General features: G+C 43.9%; 1 protein-coding gene across 1 annotated transcript; it reads left to right on the top strand.

Moving 5' to 3' along the window:
- Window positions 1-61: 61 nt before the first annotated feature.
- On the top strand, window positions 62-19,489 carry LOC127925103 (interleukin-1 receptor accessory protein-like; the record flags this gene model as incomplete). The annotated part of the gene is made up of 10 exons (XM_052509903.1): window positions 62-588; window positions 861-915; window positions 1,491-1,755; window positions 2,127-2,310; window positions 3,445-3,613; window positions 4,798-4,863; window positions 13,062-13,188; window positions 13,272-13,402; window positions 14,336-14,485; window positions 19,338-19,489. Coding segments are annotated over exons 2-10 (1,296 nt in total), but the record flags the coding sequence as incomplete, so codon positions are not given.
- Between the last annotated feature and the right edge of the window lie 3,597 nt (window positions 19,490-23,086).

Here is a 23,086-nt window from a genome sequence, read left to right as displayed (position 1 = left end):
CACTACGTCATCACATGCAGATTTTTATCCTAAACAAGTCAGTTTAGTGGAAACACCGCTGATGGGGAAGTGCGCATATTTTCTTTATCCCGATTTTTTTCAATATTATCATGAAAATCTGTCGCCAATTAGATGTACACCTAGCTAGTGTCGCGGTCTGCTCTCCTCACACACAGAAAGCAGGTGGCGCCAATATCCTAGATACACCAGGATTTCTGGGAAACCACAAGAACGCCTTGTCAAGTCTTTATATTAGCACCTGCAATGGCACTAGAATCACTAAGTTTCACTTTGACATCTTCCAGTCAGCAGGCTAAGTCTTCATCAGTGGATAGATAGCAAGCAACTAGGCCACTAAACGGAGTCACGCGCTTTATTCACTCGGTCCATTTCACTATAGATTATAGGAGGAGTCATGTGAAATATAATATATTAAAATCGAAATTCCAGTTCATACCGAGAACGAAACTGCTATTCTAAAGTTTAAAGGGAAGTAGCCTAGAACAGAAAGCATTACCTCAGTTTCTGTTAATGGTCTGCGAAAATACACAATATAATCTTGGAATTTACCTCCACACTCACAGCTGAGTAAGTTATTCATTCCTTTACTGAATGTTATTGTATTGTAGGTTATTCTTATTCTATCTATAGTCATGCAGCTTTCTATAACATAATACAATTATGCTGATCTGGTAGTACCTGTTTATAATTTAACTTTCATGAAATGTTCGCTTAAGTTTCTCTGCTGTCATTTTTTTCAATATATTTTTAAAGATTTGCGGATCTGGGAGCTTTTCCCCAACTGACTTTCTCTCTCTCTCTGTGTTTGTCTGTGTGTGTTTGTCTGTGTGTGAATTAAGAACATGGTGAAGATGACCCCACTGTTTATGTTCCTCGTACTCTCTGCAACCAAAGGTTTGTTAGAATGAGCAGGTCACAACATGTACTATAAGTAACACATGACGAGTATCCTGCTCTAGAAACTGCTGATAACCAACCAAAAAGACCATTCATACAACAAACCTTTCATCGCTAATTGTTGTACTATTGAGCGCCCCCATAGCAATTTTAATGTTGGTGTAAAATGTTTATTTGTACCACATAAAATATTTGTACAGTATATTTAGGCTACCCTACATAGTGCACTACTCGTGACCATAGCCCAACGGGGAGCCCTGATCTAAAGTAGTGCACTATATAGGGAATAAGATGCCATGGACCCTGGTCAAAAGTAGTGCACTATATAGGGAATAAGGTGCCATGGACCCTGGTCAAAAGTAGTGCACTATATAGGGAATAAGGTGCCATGGACCCTGGTCAAAAGTAGTGCACTATATAGGGAATAAGGTGCCATGGACCCTGGTCAAAAGTAGTGCACTATATAGGGAATAAGGTGCCATGGACCCTGGTCAAAAGTAGTGCACTATATAGGGAATAAGGTGCCCTCCATCCTCCACTGAGATGGTCTATCTTGGATGTTCTTCCCACAGAGCTGTTCAGAGGAGGCTGTGCGTTATGTGACTCTCCTCCATCTTCACATAAATCTGTTGGTGTCCGGGAGGGAGAGATGGCAGTGCTACAGTGCCCACTGCGGACCACCATGGCAGGGCACAGGGAGGGGAACCTGACCCTGGTATGGAGCAACCACTCTGGGCCTGGGGAGCTTCAGGAGCCTGCGGTGTGGATGTCTGAAGACACCCTCGTCATCCTGAGGGTCTCTCCCAACCAACAGGGGTCCTACTCCTGCTCACTACTGTAAGTGTCTGTCTCTTACAAATCTAGTTGGCCTTTTATTGTCTGTTTTATCAAATCATACTTTAGTTCTTTAATTGTTTTCTCCTTCCCTCTGGTGTATTTTATGCGTCATTCTGTTGATGCGTTGATTGATTGATTGATTGATTGATTGGTTGATGATGTGATTGATTGATTGATTGATTGATTGATTGATTGATGATGTGATTGATTGATGATGTGATTGATTGATTGGTTGATGATGTGATTGATTGATTGATTGATGATGTGATTGATTGATGATGTGATTGATTGATGATGTGATTGATTGATTGGTTGATGATGTGATTGATTGATTGATTAATGGTCATATCTCTGTCTCTGGACTGTTGCAGCAACGCCAGTGGCCAGCCCCTGAGAGCAGCGTGGTTTAACATCACAGTGTTCTCTGGCCAGTGTTACACAGATATGACTGTGTATCCAGCCACTTGCTATCTGAGACAGTCCTGTGAAAAGTTAACCTGCACGTCAGACAGCATCCCACAAAACTTCACAAAACATAATTATACGTGGTACAAGGTATGGCCACTTCTTTTCTTTACCCCCCCCCCCCCCCCCCCCCCCCTCCCCCCAGCAGATGACAAAGTAGTAGTAAATATCCACTGATGTTGAGTTTCCACTAGTTCTTCTTACTTGCCTTTGGCTAAAACTAAAGACATGTGTCATTACATGTGCTTGAAGAGGTGAGTTTTCCCTCTAGCCGTTGGCAAGGTGCTATTGAATAGTCTGTTGATTTTTTTTTCCACGAGACCAAAAGCCACAGGGTATTTCCCTGTTATATCATGTTTTTCCCCTGGCCTGAGTGGGTGTCCTAGCTAGCATAGGGACCAGCATCAACGTTTTAGTTCACCAGTCATGGAAGGTGCAGCAAAACTCTCACAACTCTCTGTTTTGTGTCTGACCTGTTTTTGTCTGTTTATTGCCTGTTATTACGGCAGGGTAGCCTAGTGGTTAGAGCGTTGGACTAGTAACCGGAAGGTTGCAACCCGAGCACAAATCTGGGTACAAATCTGTCGTTCTGCCCCTGAACAGGCAGTTAACCCACTGTTCCCAGGCTGTCATTGAAAATAAGAATTTGTTCTTAACTGACTTGCCTGGTTAAATAAAGGTAAAATAAAAAATTAAATACAATTACCTGTATATTATATGTGTCTTACCTGTTATTACCTGTTATTGCCTGTTATTGCTGTGATTTTGCCTGTGTATTATCTGTGTCTTACCTGATATTACCTGTGTATTACCAGTTATTACCTGTTATTACCTGTGTATTATGTGTCTTACCTGATATTGCCTGTTATTGCCTGTTTATGACCTGTTATTGCCTGTGTATTACCTGTGTATTACCTGTGTATTACCTGATATTACCTGATATTACCTGTGTATTACCTGATATTACCTGTGTATTACCTGTTATTGCCAGTTATTACCTGTGTATTTCCTGTGTATTACCTGTTTTTACCTGTTATTTCCTGTGTATTACCTGTGTATTACCTGTTTTTACCTGTTATTATCTGTGTATTACTTGTGTATTACCTGTTTTTACCTGTTATTATCTGTGTATTACCTGTGTATTACCTGTTATTGCATGTGTATTATCTGTGTCTTACCTGTTATTACCTGTGTATTACCTGTGTCTTGATTAATGCATTGTAGAACTGTGACACAGAGTTACCCTCTGACTTTGGCGATGGATACCTGACGAGTGCTTCTGAAAGTGACAATGGTTACTATACCTGCACTTCATACTACACATACAACTCAAACCTCCATGATGGACAGGTGTTTACCTTGTCCAGAACCATGGGGCGGACAGTTGAAGAAGGTAAGAAGTTACTGGACATTACTGGATATCAGGGTTGGGATACTTTTTTAAATTTCAGTTAAATTCAGAAAGTAAATCCAATTCCAATTTGAAATGTTTATTAATTGAAAATAATTGAAGAGAATTAGAATTTCAGTGTACTTCCTGAATCGACTGGAATTGAAATGGAATTGACCCCAATCCTGCTGTATGGTTTTGGAGCTTCCTTTTGCAAAGATACCTTGAAATGTATTTGTCAATTAAGATGTATTTCATGTTTGGTGGATCTGAACCTGGGTTATAGGGGAAGGCTAAAGACAATGCAAGAACAAGGATCTGTAACTTATGTTGATGCTTTATTCTGTTCAAAACTATTTATAGAAAGAGTTTCCTTTTAACTACATTCATGTTTGTGTTTCAGCTACATTCATATTTATGTTTCAGCTACATTGATATTTCTGTTTCAGCTACAGTGATATTTCTGTTTCAGCTACAGTGATATTTGGTATTAGGTACAGTGATATTTCTGTTTCAACTACAGTGATATTTGGTATTAGGTACAGTGATATTTCTGTTTCAGCTACAGTGATATTTCTGTTTCAGCTACAGTGATATTTCTGTTTCAGCTACAGTGATATTTCTGTTTCAGCTACAGTGATATTTGAGTTTCAGCTACAGTGATATTTGAGTTTTGACTACAGTGATATTTGAGTTTTGAATACAGTGATATTTGAGTTTTGAATACAGTGATATTTGCGTTTTGAATACAGTGATATTTGAGTTTTGAATACAGTGATATTTGAGTTTTGAATACAGTGATATTTGAGTTTTGAATACAGTGATATTTGAGTTTTGAATACAGTGATATTTGAGTTTTGAATACAGTGATATTTGAGTTTTGAATACAGTGATATTTGAGTTTTGAATACAGTGATATTTGAGTTTTGAATACAGTGATATTTGAGTTTTGAATACAGTGATATTTGAGTTTTGAATACAGTGATATTTGAGTTTTGAATACAGTGATATTTGAGTTTTGAATACAGTGATATTTGAGTTTTGAATACAGTGATATTTGAGTTTTGAATACAGTGATATTTGAGTTTTGAATACAGTGATATTTGAGTTTTGAATACAGTGATATTTGAGTTTTGAATACAGTGATATTTGAGTTTTGAATACAGTGATATTATTGTATTGTACAGGAAGTTCCCCGGTTATGCCAAAGATCATCGAACCTCGGGATGGGGAGGTTATTGACGTAGATATGGGTGAGTTCCTCTCTACCTATCTGTATGGGTGTCAATTAGTGTCTTTACTGTCACGTGTGTGTGAATGTGTGTACAGGGTTGGGGAGTAACAGATTACATGGAAGAGATGTAAAAAATTGTAAATGTAATCTATTACTTTACCAGCATTTTGTTTTGTAATCAGATTACAGATACTTTTGAAAAATTAGATGATTACTTCGAGGATTACTTTTAAATTCAGAAAGGATGTTTGCGAAAACAAATCTTTTATTGATTTATTTATTTTATTTCACCTTTATTTAACCAGTTCGCCTAGTTGAGAACAAGTTCTCATTTGCAACTGTGATTCTGGCCAAGATAAAGCTTAGCAATTCGACACATACAACAACACAGAGTTACACATGGAATAAACAAAACATACAGTCAATAATACAGTAGAACAAAAGAAAACAAAAAGTCTATATACAGTGAGTGCAAATGAGGTGAGTTAAGGAAATAAATAGGCCACGGTGGCGAAGTAATTACAATATAGTGTAACGGCGTTCGTCAGTTGAAGGAGAAGCGGACCAAAATGCAGCGTGGTGGTTACTCATGTTCTTTAATAAAGAATAGACGATACATGAAATAACTTAATAAATACAAAAACAACAAACGGAACGTGAAAACCTATTACAGCCTATCTGGTGAACACTACACAGAAACAGGAACAATCACCCACGAAATACACAGTGAAACCCCGGCTACCTAAATATGGTTCCCAATCAGAGACAACGAGAATCACCTGACTCTGATTGAGAACCCCCTCAGGCAGCCAAGCCTATGCTAGACACACCCCTAATAAACCACAATAACAATGCCTACAAAAACCCCAATAAAACAACACAATAAACCCATGTCACACCCTGGCCTGAACAAATAATTAAGGAAAACACAAAATACTATGACCAAGGCGTGACACATATAGCAATTAAAACACTGGAATGGTAGATGTGCAGAAGATGAATGTGCAAGTAGAGATACTGGGGTGCAAAGGAGCCAAATAAATAATTACCAGTATGGGGATGAAGTAGGTAGATAGATGGGCTGTTTACAGATGGGCTATGTACAGGTGCAGTGATCTGTGAGCTGCTCTGACAGCTGGTGCTTAAAGCTAGTGAAGGAGATGTGAGTCTCCAGCTTCAGGGATTTTTGCAATTCATTCCAGTCATGGGCAACAGAGAACTGGAAGGAAAGACAACTAAAGGAGGAATTGGCTTTGGGGGTGTCCAGTGAGATATACCTGCTGGAGCGCGTGCTACGAGTGAGTGCAGCTATGGTGAGCTGAGATAAGGCGGGGCTTTACCTTGCAGAGACTTGTAGATAACCTGTAGCCAGTGGGTTTGGCGACGAGTATGAAGCGAGGGCCAACCAACGAGAACGTACAGGTCGCAATGGTGGGTAGTGTATGGGGCTTTGGTGACAAAACGGATGGCACTGTGATACACTGCATCCCGTTTGTTGAGTAGAGTGTTGGAGGCTATTTTATAGATGACATCACTGAAGTTGAGGATCGATAGGATGTCAGTTTTACGAGGGTATGTTTGGCAGCATGAGTGAAGGATGCTTTGTTGCGATATAGGAAGCCGATTCTCGATTTAATTTTTTGATTGGAGATGCTTAATGTGAGTCTGGAAGGAGAGTTTACAGTCTAACCAGACATCTAGGTATTTGTAGTTGTCCACGTATTCTAAGTCAGAGCCGTCCAGAGTAGTGATGCTGGACGGGCGAGCAGGTGCGGGCAGTGATCGGTTGAATAGCATGCATTTAGTTTTACTTGCTTTTAAGAGCAGTTGGAGGCCACGGAAGGAGAGTTGTATGGCATTGAAGCTCATCTGGAGGTTAGTTAACAGTGTCCAAAGAAGGGCCAGAGGTATACAGAATGGTGTCGTCTGCGTAGAGGTGGATCAGAGACTCACCAGCAGCAAGAGCAACATCATTGATGTATACAGAGAAGAGAGTCGGCCCAAGGGTGGAACCCTGTGGCACCCCCATAGAGACTGCCAGAGGTCTGGACAACAGGTCCTCCGATTTGAGTTTGAGTTTATTTGATTTTTACAGGGACAGTGCACATGAATCAACGTTTCAGTAAAAGTGCCAGTTTTAGCCAGCCGGCTGATTTTCAACCGCAGTCCCTGGGCAGGTTATTAAAAACAATTACAATATAGACAATCATTGAGCAGTGAGCAGACGCAGAGCAACATAGGAAAAGCAAGACGTAGCATACAGACAGAGCAACATAGGACAAGCAAGACGTAGCATACAGACAGAGCAACATAGGACAAGCAAGACGTAGCATACAGACAGAGCAACATAGGACAAGCAAGACGTAGCATACAGACAGAGCAACATAGGACAAGCAAGACGTAGCATACAGACAGAGCAACATAGGACAAGCAAGACGTAGCATACAGACAGAGCAACATAGGACAAGCAAGACGTAGCATACAGACAGAGCAACATAGGAGCAAGACGTAGCATACAGACAGAGCAAGGACAAGCAAGACGTAGCATACAGACAGAGCAACATAGGACAAGCAAGACATAGCATACAGACAGAGCAACATAGGACAAGCAAGACGTAGCATACAGACAGAGCAACATAGGACAAGCAAGACGTAGCATACAGACAGAGCAACATAGGACAAGCAAGACATAGCATACAGACAGAGTAACATAGGACAAGCAAGACGTAGCATACAGACAGAGCAACATAGGACAAGCAAGACATAGCATACAGACAGAGTAACATAGGACAAGCAAGACGTAGCATACAGACAGAGCAACATAGGACAAGCAAGACATAGCATACAGACAGAGTAACATAGGACAAGCAAGACGTAGCATACAGACAGAGCAACATAGGACAAGCAAGACGTAGCATACAGACAGAGTAACATAGGACAAGCAAGACGTAGCATACAGACAGAGCAACATAGGACAAGCAAGACGTAGCATACAGACAGAGCAACATAGGACAAGCAAGACGTAGCATACAGACAGAGCAACATAGGACAAGCAAGACGTAGCATACAGACAGAGCAACATAGGACAAGCAAGACATAGCATACAGACAGAGTAACATAGGACAAGCAAGACGTAGCATACAGACAGAGCAACATAGGACAAGCAAGACGTAGCATACAGACAGAGCAACATAGGACAAGCAAGACGTAGCATACAGACAGAGCAACATAGAACAAAAAGCAGCAAGACAAAATTCATAAAAGCAACAAAGTGTTTCCACACCTCACAAGCTACAGACAACAGACAACATGGATGCGGCAATACACAGCTAGGGACCATGTTCACAAATCTGATTGACCTTTAACCATGTATTTATACATTTTTTGAAAAGTGTGATAGGTGGTGCAGTTATGTGTGTCTGATGGCAGTGTATTCCAGACATGGGAAGCTCTCACAGAGAAAGCGGATTTACTAAAGGTGCTTATCCTTAAGGGAACTATACAGTCACCTCTCATGGCAGACCTTGTGGATCTGCTGCCATATGTTTGGGTTTTCTGTTTAACAAAAGTACTGAGCGGAGGGGGAGGAGCCAGGCCATTTAGGATCTTGAATACAAGACATGCGTCAGTGTATTGCACAAGATTCTCCCAACTCAGGAGCTCATGCTTTCTGAGGATGTAACAGTGATGATGGCTATTGGGCTTCCTATCAAGCACTTTGAGAGCCCGTTTGTAGATAGGCTGAATAGGTTTTAATGTTGTACAGCAAGCTTGGGCCCAACTAGTCAAGCAGTATGTTAAGTGGGGGAGTGTCATAGATTTGAAGTACAGTTTTGCTACCTCTGTAGTCAAACAATTTCGTATAAATCGGATATTAGCTAAGTTGAATTTGGTTATCTGAATAACCTTTTTCACATGCTTTTTAAAAGAGAGGTTGGAATCAAGTATGATGCCAAGGTACTTAAAATCAGATACCACCTGGAGCTTCTCCCCTGACCTCTTTGTAAAGAACATGCAAACAGTTTTTTTCACATTGAGATGCAAACACGAGTCACTGAGCCACTTTGTAACCTGAACCATTACAGTAGTGAGTTCTTGTGCAGCTTGTTGTTTGCTCTTTCCATGCACATATATCACTGTATCATCTGCATACATTTGAACATCAGACCCAGTACAGACAGAAGGCAGATCATTAATGTACAGGCTGAACAGGAGGGGCCCCAGTATTGACCCTTGGGGCATGCCCACATCATAGCTAAGAGTGGGTGACACACTGAATTCTGCCTTCAAGGTATGATTTCATCCATCTCAAGGCATTGGGGGAAAAGTTGAACTTGGACAATTTTGTGATGAGAATCTCATGGTTAACAGTATCAAAAGCCTTCCTTAGGTCCAGAAACACAGCCCCAACAACGCCCCCTTTAATCTTCACATTTTCCAGAAGAAAGCAGTTGGCCGTTTCTGTGGTGTGTTTTCGCTCTGAAGCCAAACTGCATGGAGTGTAATGTGGCTGTTTTTGAGGTGGGCAATCAGTTGTTCTGCTACACACTTTTCAACAACCTTTGACACCACAGGTAGTGTACTAATGGGCCTGTAGTTACGCTCGTCAGCAGGGTCGCCCGATTTAAAGATGGCCGTTATTATGGCCGACTTCCATACCCATGGAAACACCCCGAGACCAATAGATGTGTTGGTGACCTTAGTAATGGGGCCAATTAGTGACCAAGTAGTTTTTAAGAAAGGTAGAGTCCAGCCCAAACACATCTTTGACTTTAGAGTTCTTTAGTGAGCTAATCACCTTGTTCACCTTTGACTCAGAAACCTCCCTTATGATGAAGACAGGTTGAGCGTCATTCACTAGCACTGAGCCCAAGAAACCAGTGGAGGGGTTCTGTGTCAGTAACCTGACAGAGTCAATAAAGTAGGAATTGAAGGCTGTTGCTATTTCGACTGCATCCTGTGTTAGATTGTTATTCACCATGACTTCTAGTATTTTTGCAGTGTTACTATGGTCTTTCCCTGTTAACGTTTTTAGATTCTCCCATATCAATTTAGAATTTCCCTTTGCTTCACCAATTATGTTAATAAAAAAGTTTGCCTTGGCCTGTCTGATTCCTTTCATCACCTTATTTCTCAACATGGTAAACCTATGTCTGTCATGCTCCAATTTGGATCTTAGGGCTATTTTTAGAGCATAATCTCATTCTTTCATCAATTTCCAGATTTCTCCATTTAGCCAAGGAAGAGTGCTCTTTTGGCCAGGTTTTGATTTGATTTTCTTTAGGAAACCATTTATTGTAGTCTGGATTGTGGATAGAAAAACCTGACTATCAGCTTCCACGTCTGTATAGGACAAGAGATCATTCCAGTTAATTCCCTTAATTGCGTTTTCAAAATAGTTTAATTCACTCTTCGGTATTCTGAGTTGATCCGGCTTTCTAACAGTAGTGAGGTTAAACCTGCTCTTAGACAGCTTTCTGGCTATAAGTGTCAGATTATGATCAGATAGCCCAGTATTTAGTCACTCTCTCTGGTTTATTACTGAGCACCAAATCAATGTGTGTTTTAGAGCAACAAGTCACCCTGGTCGGCCCTTTAACTAGCTGTGTAAGGTCAAAGGTATTAGTGACCTGTTTGAGGGTTTTCCTACAAGACTTGTCTTCATAAATAATGTTAAATCTCCCATTAAGATGACCTCTTTCCCAAAATCACATTCCCTAAGCATGTTCTTAAACTGATCAAAAAACACACTTTTGGTGGAAGGTGGCCTACACATTCCAATAAGGGTGACACACTGAACTCTGTCTGAGAAGTAGTTGGTAAACCAGGCGAGGCAATCATTTGAGAAACCAAGGCTGTCGAGTCTGCCAACAAGAATCCTGTGATTGACAGAGTCGAAAGCCTTGGCCAGGTCGATGAATACAGCTGCACAGTAATGTCTCTTATCGATGGCGGTTATGATGTCGTTTAGAACCTTGAGCGTGGCTGATGTGCACCCATGACCAGCTCTGAAACCAGATTGCATAGCGGAGAATGTACGGTGGGATTCGAAATGGTCGGTAATCTGTTTGTTGACTTGGCTTTCAAAGACCTTAGAAAGACAGGGAAGGATAGATAGTCTGTAGCAGTTTGGGTCTACAGTGTCACCCCCTTTGAAGAGGGGGATGACCGTGGCAGCTTTCCAATCTTTGGGGATCTCAGACGATACAAAAAAGAGGTTGAACAGGGTAGTATTAGGGGTTGCAACAATTTCGGCAGATAATTTTAGAAAGAGAGGGTCCAGATTGTCTAGCCCGGCAGATTTGTAGGGGTCCAGATTTTTCAGCTCTTTCAGAACATCAGCTATCCGGATTTGGGTGAAGAAGAAATGGTGGGGGTTTTGGCGGGTTGCTGTGGAGGGTGCCGGGTAGTTGACCGGGGTAGTGGTAGCCAGGTGGAAAGCATGGCCAGCCATAGAGAAATGGTTATTGAAATTCTCAATTATAGTGGATATATCGGTGGTGACAGTGTTTCCTAGCCTCAGAGCAGTGGGCAGCTGGGAGGAGTTGCTCTTATTCTCCATGGACTTTACAGTGTCCCAGAATTTTCTGAGTTAGTACTACAGGATGCACATTTCTGTCTGAAAAGCAAGCCTTAGCTTTTCTTACTGCCTGTGTATATTTGTTCCTAACTTCCCTGAAAAGTTGCATATCACAGGGGCTATTCAATGCTAATGCAGAACGCCATAGGATGTTTTTGTGCTGGTCAAGGGCAGTCAGGCCTGGAGTGAACCAAGGACTATATCTATTCCTAGTTCTACATTTTTTGAATGGGGCATGCTTATTTAAGATGGTGAGGAAGGCACATTTAAAGAATAGCCAGGCATCATCTACTGACGGGATGAGGTCAATGTCATTCCAGGATACCCCGGCCAGGTCGATTAGACAGGCCTGCTCGCAGAAGTGTTTCAGGGAGCGTTTGACAGTGATGAGGGGTGGTCGTTTGGTCGCAGACCCATTACGGATGCAGGCAATGAGGCAGTGATCGCTGAGATCTTGTTCGAAAACAGCAGAGGTGTATTTAGAGGGTGAGTTAGTTAGGATGACATCTATGAGGGTGCCCGTGTTTACGGGTTTGGAGTTGTACCTGGTAGGTTCATTGATCATTTGTGTGAGAGTGCATCAAGCTTGGATTGTAGGATGGCCGGGGTGTTAAGCATGTCCCAGTTTAGATCACCTAGTAGCACGAGCTCAGAAGATAGATGGGGGCAATCAATTCACATATGGTATAGAGGGCACAGCTGGGGGCAGAGGAAGGTCTATAGAAAGTGGCAACAGTGAGAGACTTGTTTCTGGAAAGGTGAATTTTTAGTTAAAGCTCGAATTGTTTGGGTACAGACTTGGATAGTAATACAGAACTCTGCAGGCTATCTTTGCAGTAGATTGCAACACCGCCCCCTTTGGTAGTTCTATCTTGGTGGAAAATGTTATAGTTAGCCATGGAGATTTCAGGGTTTTTGATGGTTTTCCTAAGCCAGGATTCAGACACGACTAAGACATCCGGGTTGGCAGAGTGTGCTAAAGCAGTGAGTAATCAAATTTAGGGAGTAGGCTTCTAATGTTAACATGCATGCAACCAAGGTTATTACGGTTACAGAAGTCAACAAATGAGAGCGCCTGGGGAATGGGAGTGGAGCTAGGCACTGCAGGTCCTGGATTAACCTCTACATCACCAGAGGAACAGAGGAAAAGTAGGATAAGGGTACGGCTAAATGCTATATGAACTGGCCATCTAGCACGTTCGGAACAGAGAGGAAAAGGAGCAGGTTTCTGGGCACGTTAACATAGATTCAAGGCATAGTGTACAGACAAAGGTAAGGTAGGATGTGAGTACATTGGAGGTAAACCTAGGCATTGAGTAATGATGAGAGAGATATAGTCTCTAGAGACGGTTAATCCAGGTGATGTCATCGCATATGTAGGAGGTGGAACAACATGGTTGGTTAAGGGATATTGAGCAGGGCTTGAGGCTCTACAGTGAAATAGGACAGTAGTGGCCAGCTATCATATTTGTTGCCAGCTATCATATATTTGTTTATGTAAAGAGCGTGGGGCCTAGGATTGAGCCTTGGGGTACTCCTTTGGTGACAGGGAGTGGCTGAGGCTGTCTGACTTTATACACGGCACTCTATGAGAGGTAGCTAGCAAAGTGTTAGTGAATGTTATGTGTTTTCTCCAGGATCTACTGTGGTGGTGGTCTGCAGGGCTGTCCTGTCCTCTGAATTTGACCAATTATACTGGATGGAAAACAGATCTTTTGTGGAGGAGAACCAGATGACCCTACCAGTGTTTTATAACGTTTCACAGTGAGTACACTCACTACAGAACAGACCTGGGTTAAAATACTATTTAAAATCACTTAACATAACACACTTGACTGTTTCTCCAGAGAGAATGACCATCACCAGGCATCGCTGGTGATCAGTCAGGTGTCAGAGGAGCAGCTGAGGAACACATACACCTGTCAAGTGGATTCTTCATCTGGGAACGACAAGGTCTCCATCACTTTCCAACAGAAGAGTAAGTCAAGCAGCTTCTTAAAGGGACATCTTAGCTTTCCAATCATCTAAAATATTACAGAGTCTGCCTTTATCAAACTCTACTGGTCATTTCACAGAACCCTCTCTTCTGCTCTTAGGTTACCATGACATTTAATCAAGAAGATATTATCTCTTCTGCTCTTAGGTTACCATGACATGTAATCAAGAAGATATTATCTTTTCTGCTCTTAGGTTACCATGACATTTAATCAAGAAGATATTATCTTTTCTGCTCTTAGGTTACCATGACATTTAATCAAGAAGATATTATCTCTTCTGCTCTTAGGTTACCATGACATGTAATCAAGAAGATATTATCTTTTCTGCTCTTAGGTTACCATGACATTTAATCAAGAAGATATTATCTTTTCTGCTCTTAGGTTACCATGACATTTAATCAAAAATATATTATCTCTTCTGCTCTTAGGTTACCATGACATTTAATCAAGAAGATATTATCTCTTCTGCTCTTAGGTTACCATGACATTTAATCAAGAAGGTATTATCTCTTCTGCTCTTAGGTTACCATGACATTTAATCAAGAAGATATGATCTCTTCTGCTCTTAGGTTACCATGACATTTAATCAAAAATATATGATCTATTCTGCTCTTAGGTTACCATGACATTTAATCAAGAATATATTATGATCACTTCTGTGTGAAATGATGATGATTCTCTGTGATTTTTTTTTCTCTCCAGTTTCTCTTTCTGCTGTACAGTAACAGCGGTTTGATATAACCAGGTTTGTGTGTGTGTGTGTGTGTGTGTGTGTGTGTGTGTGTGTGTGTGTGTGTGTGTGTGTGTGTGTGTGTGTGTGTGTGTGTGTGTGTGTGTGTGTGTGTGTGTGTGTGTGTGTGTGTGTGTGTGTGTGTGTGTGTGTGTGTGTGTGTGTATTTCATGTCACCCTTTAGGTCCACCCCAGTTCCACTTCCTGGTGCTGGGTATAGTGGGGGTCTTTGTCGTAACGGTGGTGGTGGTGACTGTTGTCTATGTCAAGCTGAAGGTGGACATCATTCTATTTCTCAGAGATGATCTGGGTTGGCATCATCACAACGTCTCTGGTGAGAATAACACCTAATGCCAAACATGCCAATGTCTCATGCAAACAGTCTCGTTGTAGATCGTGTTTCACCACATGATTTGGATGAATTGTGTTAGTTTCAAATGAGATGTGTAACAACGCCTATGTCCTGTGTTATAATGCCTATGTGCTGTGTTACACTGTCTATGTGCTGTGTTATAATGCCTATGTGCTGTGTTATAATGCCTATGTTTCATCATTTAAGTCATTTAGCAGACGCTTTATCCAGATGCCAAATATGTGCTGTGTTATAATGCCTATGTGCTGTGTTATAATGCCTATGTGCTGTGTTATAATGCCTATGTGCTGTGTTATAATGCCTATGTCCTTTGTTATAATGCCTATGTGCTGTGTTATAATGCCTATGTACTGTGTTATAATGTCTATGTACTGTGTTATAATGCCTATCTGCTGTGTTATAATGCCTATGTGCTGTGTTATAATGCCTATGTCCTGTGTTATAATGCCTATGTGCTGTGTTACATTGTTTATGTGCTGTGTTATAATGCCTATGTGCTGTGTTACATTGTTTATGTGCTGTGTTATAATGCCTATGTGCTGTGTTATAATGCCTATGTGCTGTGTTATAATGCCTATGTGCTGTGTTACATTGTTTATGTGCTGTGTTATAATGCCTATGTACTGTGTTATAATGCCTATCTGCTGTGTTATAATGCCTATGTGCTGTGCTGTGTTATAATGCCTATCTGCTGTGTTATAATGCCTATGTGCTGTGTTATAATGCCTATGTGATGTGTTATAATGCCTACTTGCTGTGTTACATTGTTTATGTGCTGTGTTATAATGCCTATGTACATTCGCACTGTCCGCATAGTATTACTTTTCATTACTTTTCATTACATTTCATTATAGTACAACGGTTTGATTTGTCTAATCTTAGCAATTTCTTCTTAGCTAGCTACATAGCCGTCTTTGTATCAAAGATAATGCGTAATTATCGTGTGTTAACGTGTCTACTGCAGCTAGCCACATAGCTAACGTCCACCGTACAGCAGCACCGTGAAACTATTACACTCAACTGAACGACTTGATTAGTGTAGTGTTAGCTAGCTACATAGTTGTCTTTGCTGTCTTCGTATAAGATAATTGTGTAGTTTAGAGTGTGTAGTCTTAGAGTGATTATCTTAATTTACCGAGGTTAGCTAGCCAGCTATTTGTTGTCCTAACGTAGGAGACACTGCTAGCTAGCTAACAGCTAACCAACGTCTTCCGAATAGAACTCAACAACCCGGTCGCATTCCGCTGCAGGTAGTATCACATTTTCATTTCATGTCATTACAGCACAACGGTTTGATTTGCTTGATCGTAGCTAGCTACATATAGCTACATAGCCTATTGTATCAAAGATAATTGTGTAGTCTAGAGCGATTTTCTAGGTTAGCTAGCCAGCTATTGTCGTTCTTTTAACGCAACGTAACGTAATCAACACTGCTAGCTAGCCAGCTGCCCCCGAATAGTAGCACTGTAGAAACTATTACACTCAACGGAATGACTTGATTAGTGTAGTGTCATAATGCAGCCACTGCCAGCTAGCCTACTTCAGCAGTACTGTATCATTTTAATCATTTTAGTCAATAAGATTCTTGCTACGTAAGTTATAACTTTCTGAACATTCGAGACGTGTAGTCCACTTGTCATTCCAATCTCCTTGCATTAGCGTAGCCTCTTCTGTAGCCTGTCAACTATGTGTCTGTCTATCCCTGTTCTCTCCTCTCTGCACAGACCATACAAACGCTCCATGGCCGCGGGCACCTAATCTGGTGGTCCCAGCGCGCATGACCCACGTGGAGTTCCAGGTCTCCGTAGCCTCTGGAACTGCCGATCTGCTGCCAACAAGGCAGAGTTCATCTCAGCCTATGCCTCCCTCCAGTCCCTCGACTTCTTGGCACTGACGGAAACATGGATCACCACAGATAACACTGCTACTCCTACTGCTCTCTCCTCGTCCGCCCACGTGTTCTACACCCCGAGAGCTTCTGGTCAGCGGGGTGGTGGCACCGGGATCCTCATCTCTCCCAAGTGGTCATTCTCTCTTTCTCCCCTTACCCATCTGTCTATCGCCTCCTTTGAATTCCATGCTGTCACAGTTACCAGCCCTTTCAAGCTTAACATCCTTATCATTTATCGCCCTCCAGGTTCCCTCGGAGAGTTCATCAATGAGCTTGATGCCTTGATAAGCTCCTTTCCTGAGGACGGCTCACCTCTCACAGTTCTGGGCGACTTTAACCTCCCCACGTCTACCTTTGACTCATTCCTCTCTGCCTCCTTCTTTCCACTCCTCTCCTCTTTTGACCTCACCCTCTCACCTTCCCCCTACTCACAAGGCAGGCAATACGCTCGACCTCATCTTTACTAGATGCTGTTCTTCCACTAACCCCATTGCAACTCCCCTCCAAGTCTCCGACCACTACCTTGTATCCTTTTCCCTCTCGCTCTCATCCAACACTTCCCACACTGCCCCTACTCGGATGGTATCGCGCCGTCCCAACCTTCGCTCTCTCTCCCCCGCTTCTCTCCTCTTCCATCCTATCATCTCTTCCCTCTGCTCAAACCTTCTCCAACCTATCTCCTGATTCTGCCTCCTCAACCCTCCTCTCCTCCCTTTCTGCATCCTTTGACTCTCTATGTCCCCTATCCTCCAGGCCGGCTCGGTCCTCCCCTCCCGCTCCGTGGCTCCGACTCATTGCCTCACAGAACAGGGCTCCGGGCAGCCTGGAGGAAAACTGCCTCCCTGCGGACCTGGCATCCTTTCACTCCCTCCTCTCTACATTTTCCTCCTCTGTCTCTGCTGCTAAAGCCACTTTCTACCACTCTAAATTCCAAGCATCTGCCTCTAATCCTAGGAAGCTCTTTGCCACCTTCTCCTCCCTCCTGAATCCTCCTCCCCCCTCCTCCCTCCTGCAGATGACTTCGTCAACCATTTTGAAAAGAAGGTCGACGACATCCGATCCTCGTTTGCTAAGTCAAACGACACCGCTGGTTCTGCTCACACTGCCCTACCCTGTGCTCTGACCTCTTTCTCCCCTCTCTCTCCAGATGAAATCCTCTTGTGACGGCTGGTCGCCCAACAACCTGCCCGCTTGACCTATCCCCTCCTCTCTTCTCCAGACCATTTCCGGAGACCTTCTCCCTTACCTCACCTCGCTCATCAACTCATCCCTGACCGCTGGCTACGTCCCTTCCGTCCTCAAGAGAGCGAGAGTTGCACCCCCTTCTGAAACCTCCCTCCGATGTCAACAACTACAGACCAGTATCCCTTCTTTCTTTTCTCTCCAAAACTCTTGAACGTGCCGTCCTTGGCCAGCTCTACCGTTCTCTCTCAGAATGACCTTCTTGATCCAAATCAGTCAGGTTTCAAGACTAGTCATTCAACTGAGACTGCTCTTCTCTGCATCACGGAGGCACTCCGCACTGCTAAAGCTAACTCTCTCTCCTCTGCTCTCATCCTTCTAGACCTGTGCCTTCTACTGTGAACCATCAGATCCTCCTCTCCACCCTCTCCTGTTGGGCATCTCTACGCTTGATTGCGTCCTACCTGACAGGTCGCTCTACCAGGTGGCGTGGCGAGAATCTGTCTCCTCACCACACGCTCTCACCACTGGTGTCCCCCAGGGCTCTGTTCTAGGCCCTCTCCTATTCTCGCTATACACCAAGTCACTTGGCTCTGTCATAACCTCACATGGTCTCTCCTATCATTGCTATGCAGACGACACACAATTAATCTTCCTTTCCCCCTTCTGACCAGGTGGCGAATCGCATCTCTGCATGTCTGGCAGACATATCAGTGTGGATGACGGATCACCACCTCAAGCTGAACCTCGGCAAGACGGAGCTGCTCTTCCTCCCGGGAAGGACTGCCCGTTCCATGATCTCGCCATCACGGTTGACAACTGTGTCCTCCTCCCAGAGCGCTAAGAACCTTGGCGTGATCCTGGACAACACCCTGTCGTTCTCAACTAACATCAAGGCGGTGGCCCGTTCCTGTAGGTTCATGCTCTACAACATCCGCAGAGTCCCTCACACAGGAAGCGGCGCAGGTCCTAATCCAGGCACTTGTCATCTCCCGTCTGGATTACTGCAACTCGGTGTTGGCTGGGCTCCCTGCCTGTGCCATTAAACCCCTACAACTCATCCAGAACGCCGCAGCCCGTCTGGTGTTCAACCTTCCCAAGTTCTTCACGTCACCCCGCTCCTCCGCTCTCTCCACTGGCTTCCAGTTGAAGCTCGCATCCGCTACAAGACCATGGTGCTTGCCTACGGAGCTGTGAGGGGAACGGCACCTCAGTACCTCCAGGCTCTGATCAGGCCCTACACCCAAACAAAGGCACTGTTCATCCACCTCTGGCCTGCTCGCCTCCCTACCACTGAGGAAGTTCAGTTCCCCCGCTCAGCCCAGTCAAAACTGTTCCTGCTCTGGCCCCCAATGGTGGAACAAACTCCCTCACGACGCCAGGACAGCGGAGTCAATCACCACCTTCCGGAGACACCTGAAACCCCACCTCTTTAAGGAATACCTAGGATAGGATAAGTAATCCTTCTCACCCCCTAAAAGATTTAGATGCACTATTGTAAAGTGGCTGTTCCACTGGATGTCATAAGGTGAATGCACCAATTTGTAAGTCGCTCTGGATAAGAGCGTCTGCTAAATGACCTAAATGTAAATGTAGATGTACTGTGTTATAATGCCTATGTGCTGTGTTATAATGCCTATGTACTGTGTTATAATGCCTATCTGCTGTGTTATAATGCCCATGTGTTGTGTTACATTGTCTATGTTCTGTGTTATAACTTGCCTGAATGGTGTGTTTCAGATGGGAAGCGTTACGATGCCTATGTGTTGTGTTATAAGAGTGACACAGAGTCAGGTGTCAGTGAGGAGGACAGGCGTCAGGTGGAGGAGGTGCTGGAGGAGGAGTATGGTTACAGCCTGTGTCTCTACGACCGTGACGTGCTCCTGGGGAGGGTGAGTCAGTCCACTGTCCTCACATTTCTCCTCATACTGGTGTGTGTGTGTGTGTGTGTGTGTGTGTGTGTGTGTGTGTGTGTGTGTGTGTGTGTGTGTGTGTGTGTGTGTGTGTGTGTGTGTGTGTGTGTGTGTGTGTGTGTGTGTGTGTGTGTGCGTGTTTGTGTGTATGCACTGTTCCTCTACCTGTTCCTCTTCATCTACCTGTTCCTCTACCTCTACCTGGTCCTCTACCTCTACCTGGTCCTCTACCTGGTCCTCTTCCTATTCCTCTACCTCTACCTGTTCCTCTACCTGTACCTGGTGCTCTACCTGTTCCTCTACCTGTACCTGTTCATCTACCTGTTCCTCTTCCTCTACCTGTTCCTCTTCCTCTACCTGTTCCTCTACCTCTACCTGGTCCTCTACCTGTTCCTCTTCCTCTACCTGTGCCTCTACCTCTACCTGTTCCTCTACCTGTACCTGTGCTCTACCTGTTCCTGTACCTGTTCCTCTACCTGTTCCTCTTCCTCTACCTGTTCCTCTACCTGTACCTGTTCCTCTACCTGTACCTGTTCCTCTACCTGTACCTGGTCCTCTACCTGTTCCTCTTCCTCTACCTGTTCCTCTACCTCTACCTGTTCCTCTACCTCTACCTGTTCCTCTACCTCTACCTCTACCTGTTCCTCTACCTGTACCTGGTCCTCTACCTGTTCCTCTACCTCTACCTGTTCCTCTACCTGTACCTGTTCCTCTACCTGTTCCTCTTCCTCTACCTGTTCCTCTACCTGTACCTGGTCCTCTACCTGTTCCTCTACCTCTACCTGTTCCTCTACCTGTACCTGGTCCTCTACCTGTTCCTCTACCTCTACCTGTTCCTCTACCTGTACCTGGTCCTCTACCTGTTCCTCTTCCTCTACCTGTTCCTCTACCTGTTCCTCTACCTGTTCTTCTACCTGTACCTGTTCATCTACCTGTACCTGTTCCTCTACCTCTACCTCTACCTCTACCTGTACCTGTTCCTCTACCTCTACCTGTCCCTCTACAACCTGCTTCTCTACCTGTACCTGTTCCTCTACCTGGTCCTCTACCTCTACCTCTACCTGTTCCTCTACCTGTTAATCTACCTCTACCTGTTCCTCTACCTGTTCATCTACCTCTACCTGTTACGCTACCTGTACCTGTTCCTCTACCTGTACCTGTTCCTCTACCTGTTCATCTACCTCTACCTCTACCTGTTCCTCTACCTGTTAATCTACCTCTACCTGTTCATCTACCTGTACCTGTTACTCTACCTGTTCTTCTACCTTCTTCTACCTGTTCATCTACCTGTACCTGTTACTCTACCTGTTCCTCTACCTGTTCTTCTACCTCTACCTGCTCCTCTACCTGTTCATCTACCTACCTGTTCCTCTACCTGTTCCTCTACCTGTATCTGTTCCACTACCTGTATCTGTTCCTCTACATGTACCTGTTCCTTTACCTGTTCATCTACCTGTACCTGTTCCTATACCTGTTCATCTACCTCTACCTCTACCTGTTTATCTACCTCTACACGTTCCTCTACCTCTACCTGTACCTGTATTCTGTTCCTTATCCTGTTCCTGAACTTGTTCCTCCACCTCTACCTGTTCCTCCACCTCTACCTGTTCTTGTTCCTGTACCTGTACCTGTTCCTCTTCTTATACCTGTTCCTGTATCCGTTCCTGTTCTTGTTCTTGTACCTGTTCCTGTATCCATTTCGTTCCTGTTCCTGTATCTGTACCTGTTCTTGTTCTTGTATCCGTTCTCGTTCCTGTTCCTGTATCTGTTCCTGTATCTGTTCCTGTACCTGCTCTTGTTTCTATATCTGTTCCTATATCTGTCCCTGTACCTGTACCCGTTCCTGTTCCTGTATCTGTTCCTGTACCCCTTCCTGTATCTGTTCCTGTACCCGTTCCTGTTCCTGTATCTGTTCCTGTATCTGTTCCTGTATCTGTTCCTGTACCCGTTCCTGTTCCTGTATCTGTTCCTGTACCCGTTCCTGTTCCTGTATCTGTTCCTGTTCCTGTCCTGTTCCTGTATCTGTTCCTGTACCTGTTCCTGTATCTGTTCCTGTACCTGTTCCTGTACCTGTTCCTGTTCCTGTATCTGTTCCTGTACCTGTATCTGTTCCTGTACCCGTTCCTGTTCCTGTATCTGTTCCTGTTCCTGTCCTGTTCCTGTATCTGTTCCTGTACCTGTTCCTGTATCTGTTCCTGTATCTGTTCCTGTACCTGTATCTGTTCCTGTTCCTGTATCTGTACCCGTTCCTGTTTCTGTTCCTGTTCCTGTATCTGTTCCTGTACCCGTTCTTGTTCTTGTATCCGTTCCTGTTCCTGTTCCTGTTCTTGTTCTTGTACATTTTCCTGTATGCACTCCTGTTCTTTTTCCTGTTCCTGTATCTCTTCTTGTTCCTGTACCTGTTCCTCTACCTGTACCAGTTCCCATATCCATTCCCGTACCTGTTCCAGTTCCTGTATGTGTACCCGTACCCGTTTTTCTTCCTATTCCTGTATCCGTACCTGTTCCTGTACATGTTATTCCTGTTCAGGTTACTGTTCCTGTACAGGTTCCTGTTCCTAGGTTCCTGTTCCTGTATCTGTTCCTGTTCCTGTACCCGTTCCTGTATCCGTTCCCATATCCATTCCCATACCTGTTCCCATTCCCATTTTTGTTCCCATTCCTGAACCTGTTCCCGTAATTCCTGTACCTGTTCCTGTCCCGTTCCTGTTCCTGTTCCTGTATCTGTTCCCTTTCCCATTCCTGTACCTGTACCTGTTCCTGTATCTGCTGCTGTTCCTATATCTGTTCTCGTTCCTGTCCCTGTTCTTGTTCTTGTACATTTTCCTGTATGCACTCCTGTATCTGTTCCTCTACCTGTTCCTGTATCTGTTCCTGTATCTGTCCCGTTCCTGTTCCTGCATCTGTTCCTGTTCCTGTCCTGTTCCTGTATCTGTTCCTGTACCTGTTCCTGTATCTCTTCCTGTACCCGTTCCTGTTCCTGTATCTGTTCCTGTACCTGTATCTGTTCCTGTACCCGTTCCTGTTCCTGTATCTGTTCCTGTATCTGTATCTGTACCCGTTCCTGTATCTGTTCCTGTTCCTGTTCCTGTATCTGTTCCTGTACCTGTTCCTGTACCTGTATCTGTTCCTGTTCCTGTATCTGTACCCGTTCCTGTTCCTGTATCTGTACCTGTTCCTGTTCCTGTTCCTGTATCTGTTCCTGTACCCGTTCTTGTTTCTGTATCTGTTCCTGTACCCGTTCCTGTTCCTGTATCTGTTCCTGTACCCGTTCCTGTTCCTGTACCCGTTCTTGTATCTGTTCCTGTACCCGTTCCTGTATCTGTTCCTGTTCCTGTATCTGTTCCTGTACCGTTCCTGTTCCTGTACCCGTTCCTGTTCCTGTATCTGTTCCTGTTCCCGTATGTTTTCCTGTACCCTGTTCCTGTTCCTGTATCTGTTCCTGTATCTGTTCCTGTATCTGTTCCTGTACCTCTGTTCCTGTATCTGTTCCTGTATCTGTTCCTGTATCTGTTCCTGTATTCCTGTATGTTCCTGTACCTCTGTTCCTGTATCTGTTCCTGTATCTGTTCCTGT

Source organism: Oncorhynchus keta, unplaced genomic scaffold (genome assembly GCF_023373465.1).
Source record: "Oncorhynchus keta strain PuntledgeMale-10-30-2019 unplaced genomic scaffold, Oket_V2 Un_contig_5107_pilon_pilon, whole genome shotgun sequence".
Classification (NCBI taxonomy): domain Eukaryota; kingdom Metazoa; phylum Chordata; class Actinopteri; order Salmoniformes; family Salmonidae; genus Oncorhynchus; species Oncorhynchus keta.
This window is presented reverse-complemented; position numbering and strand designations above follow the sequence as displayed.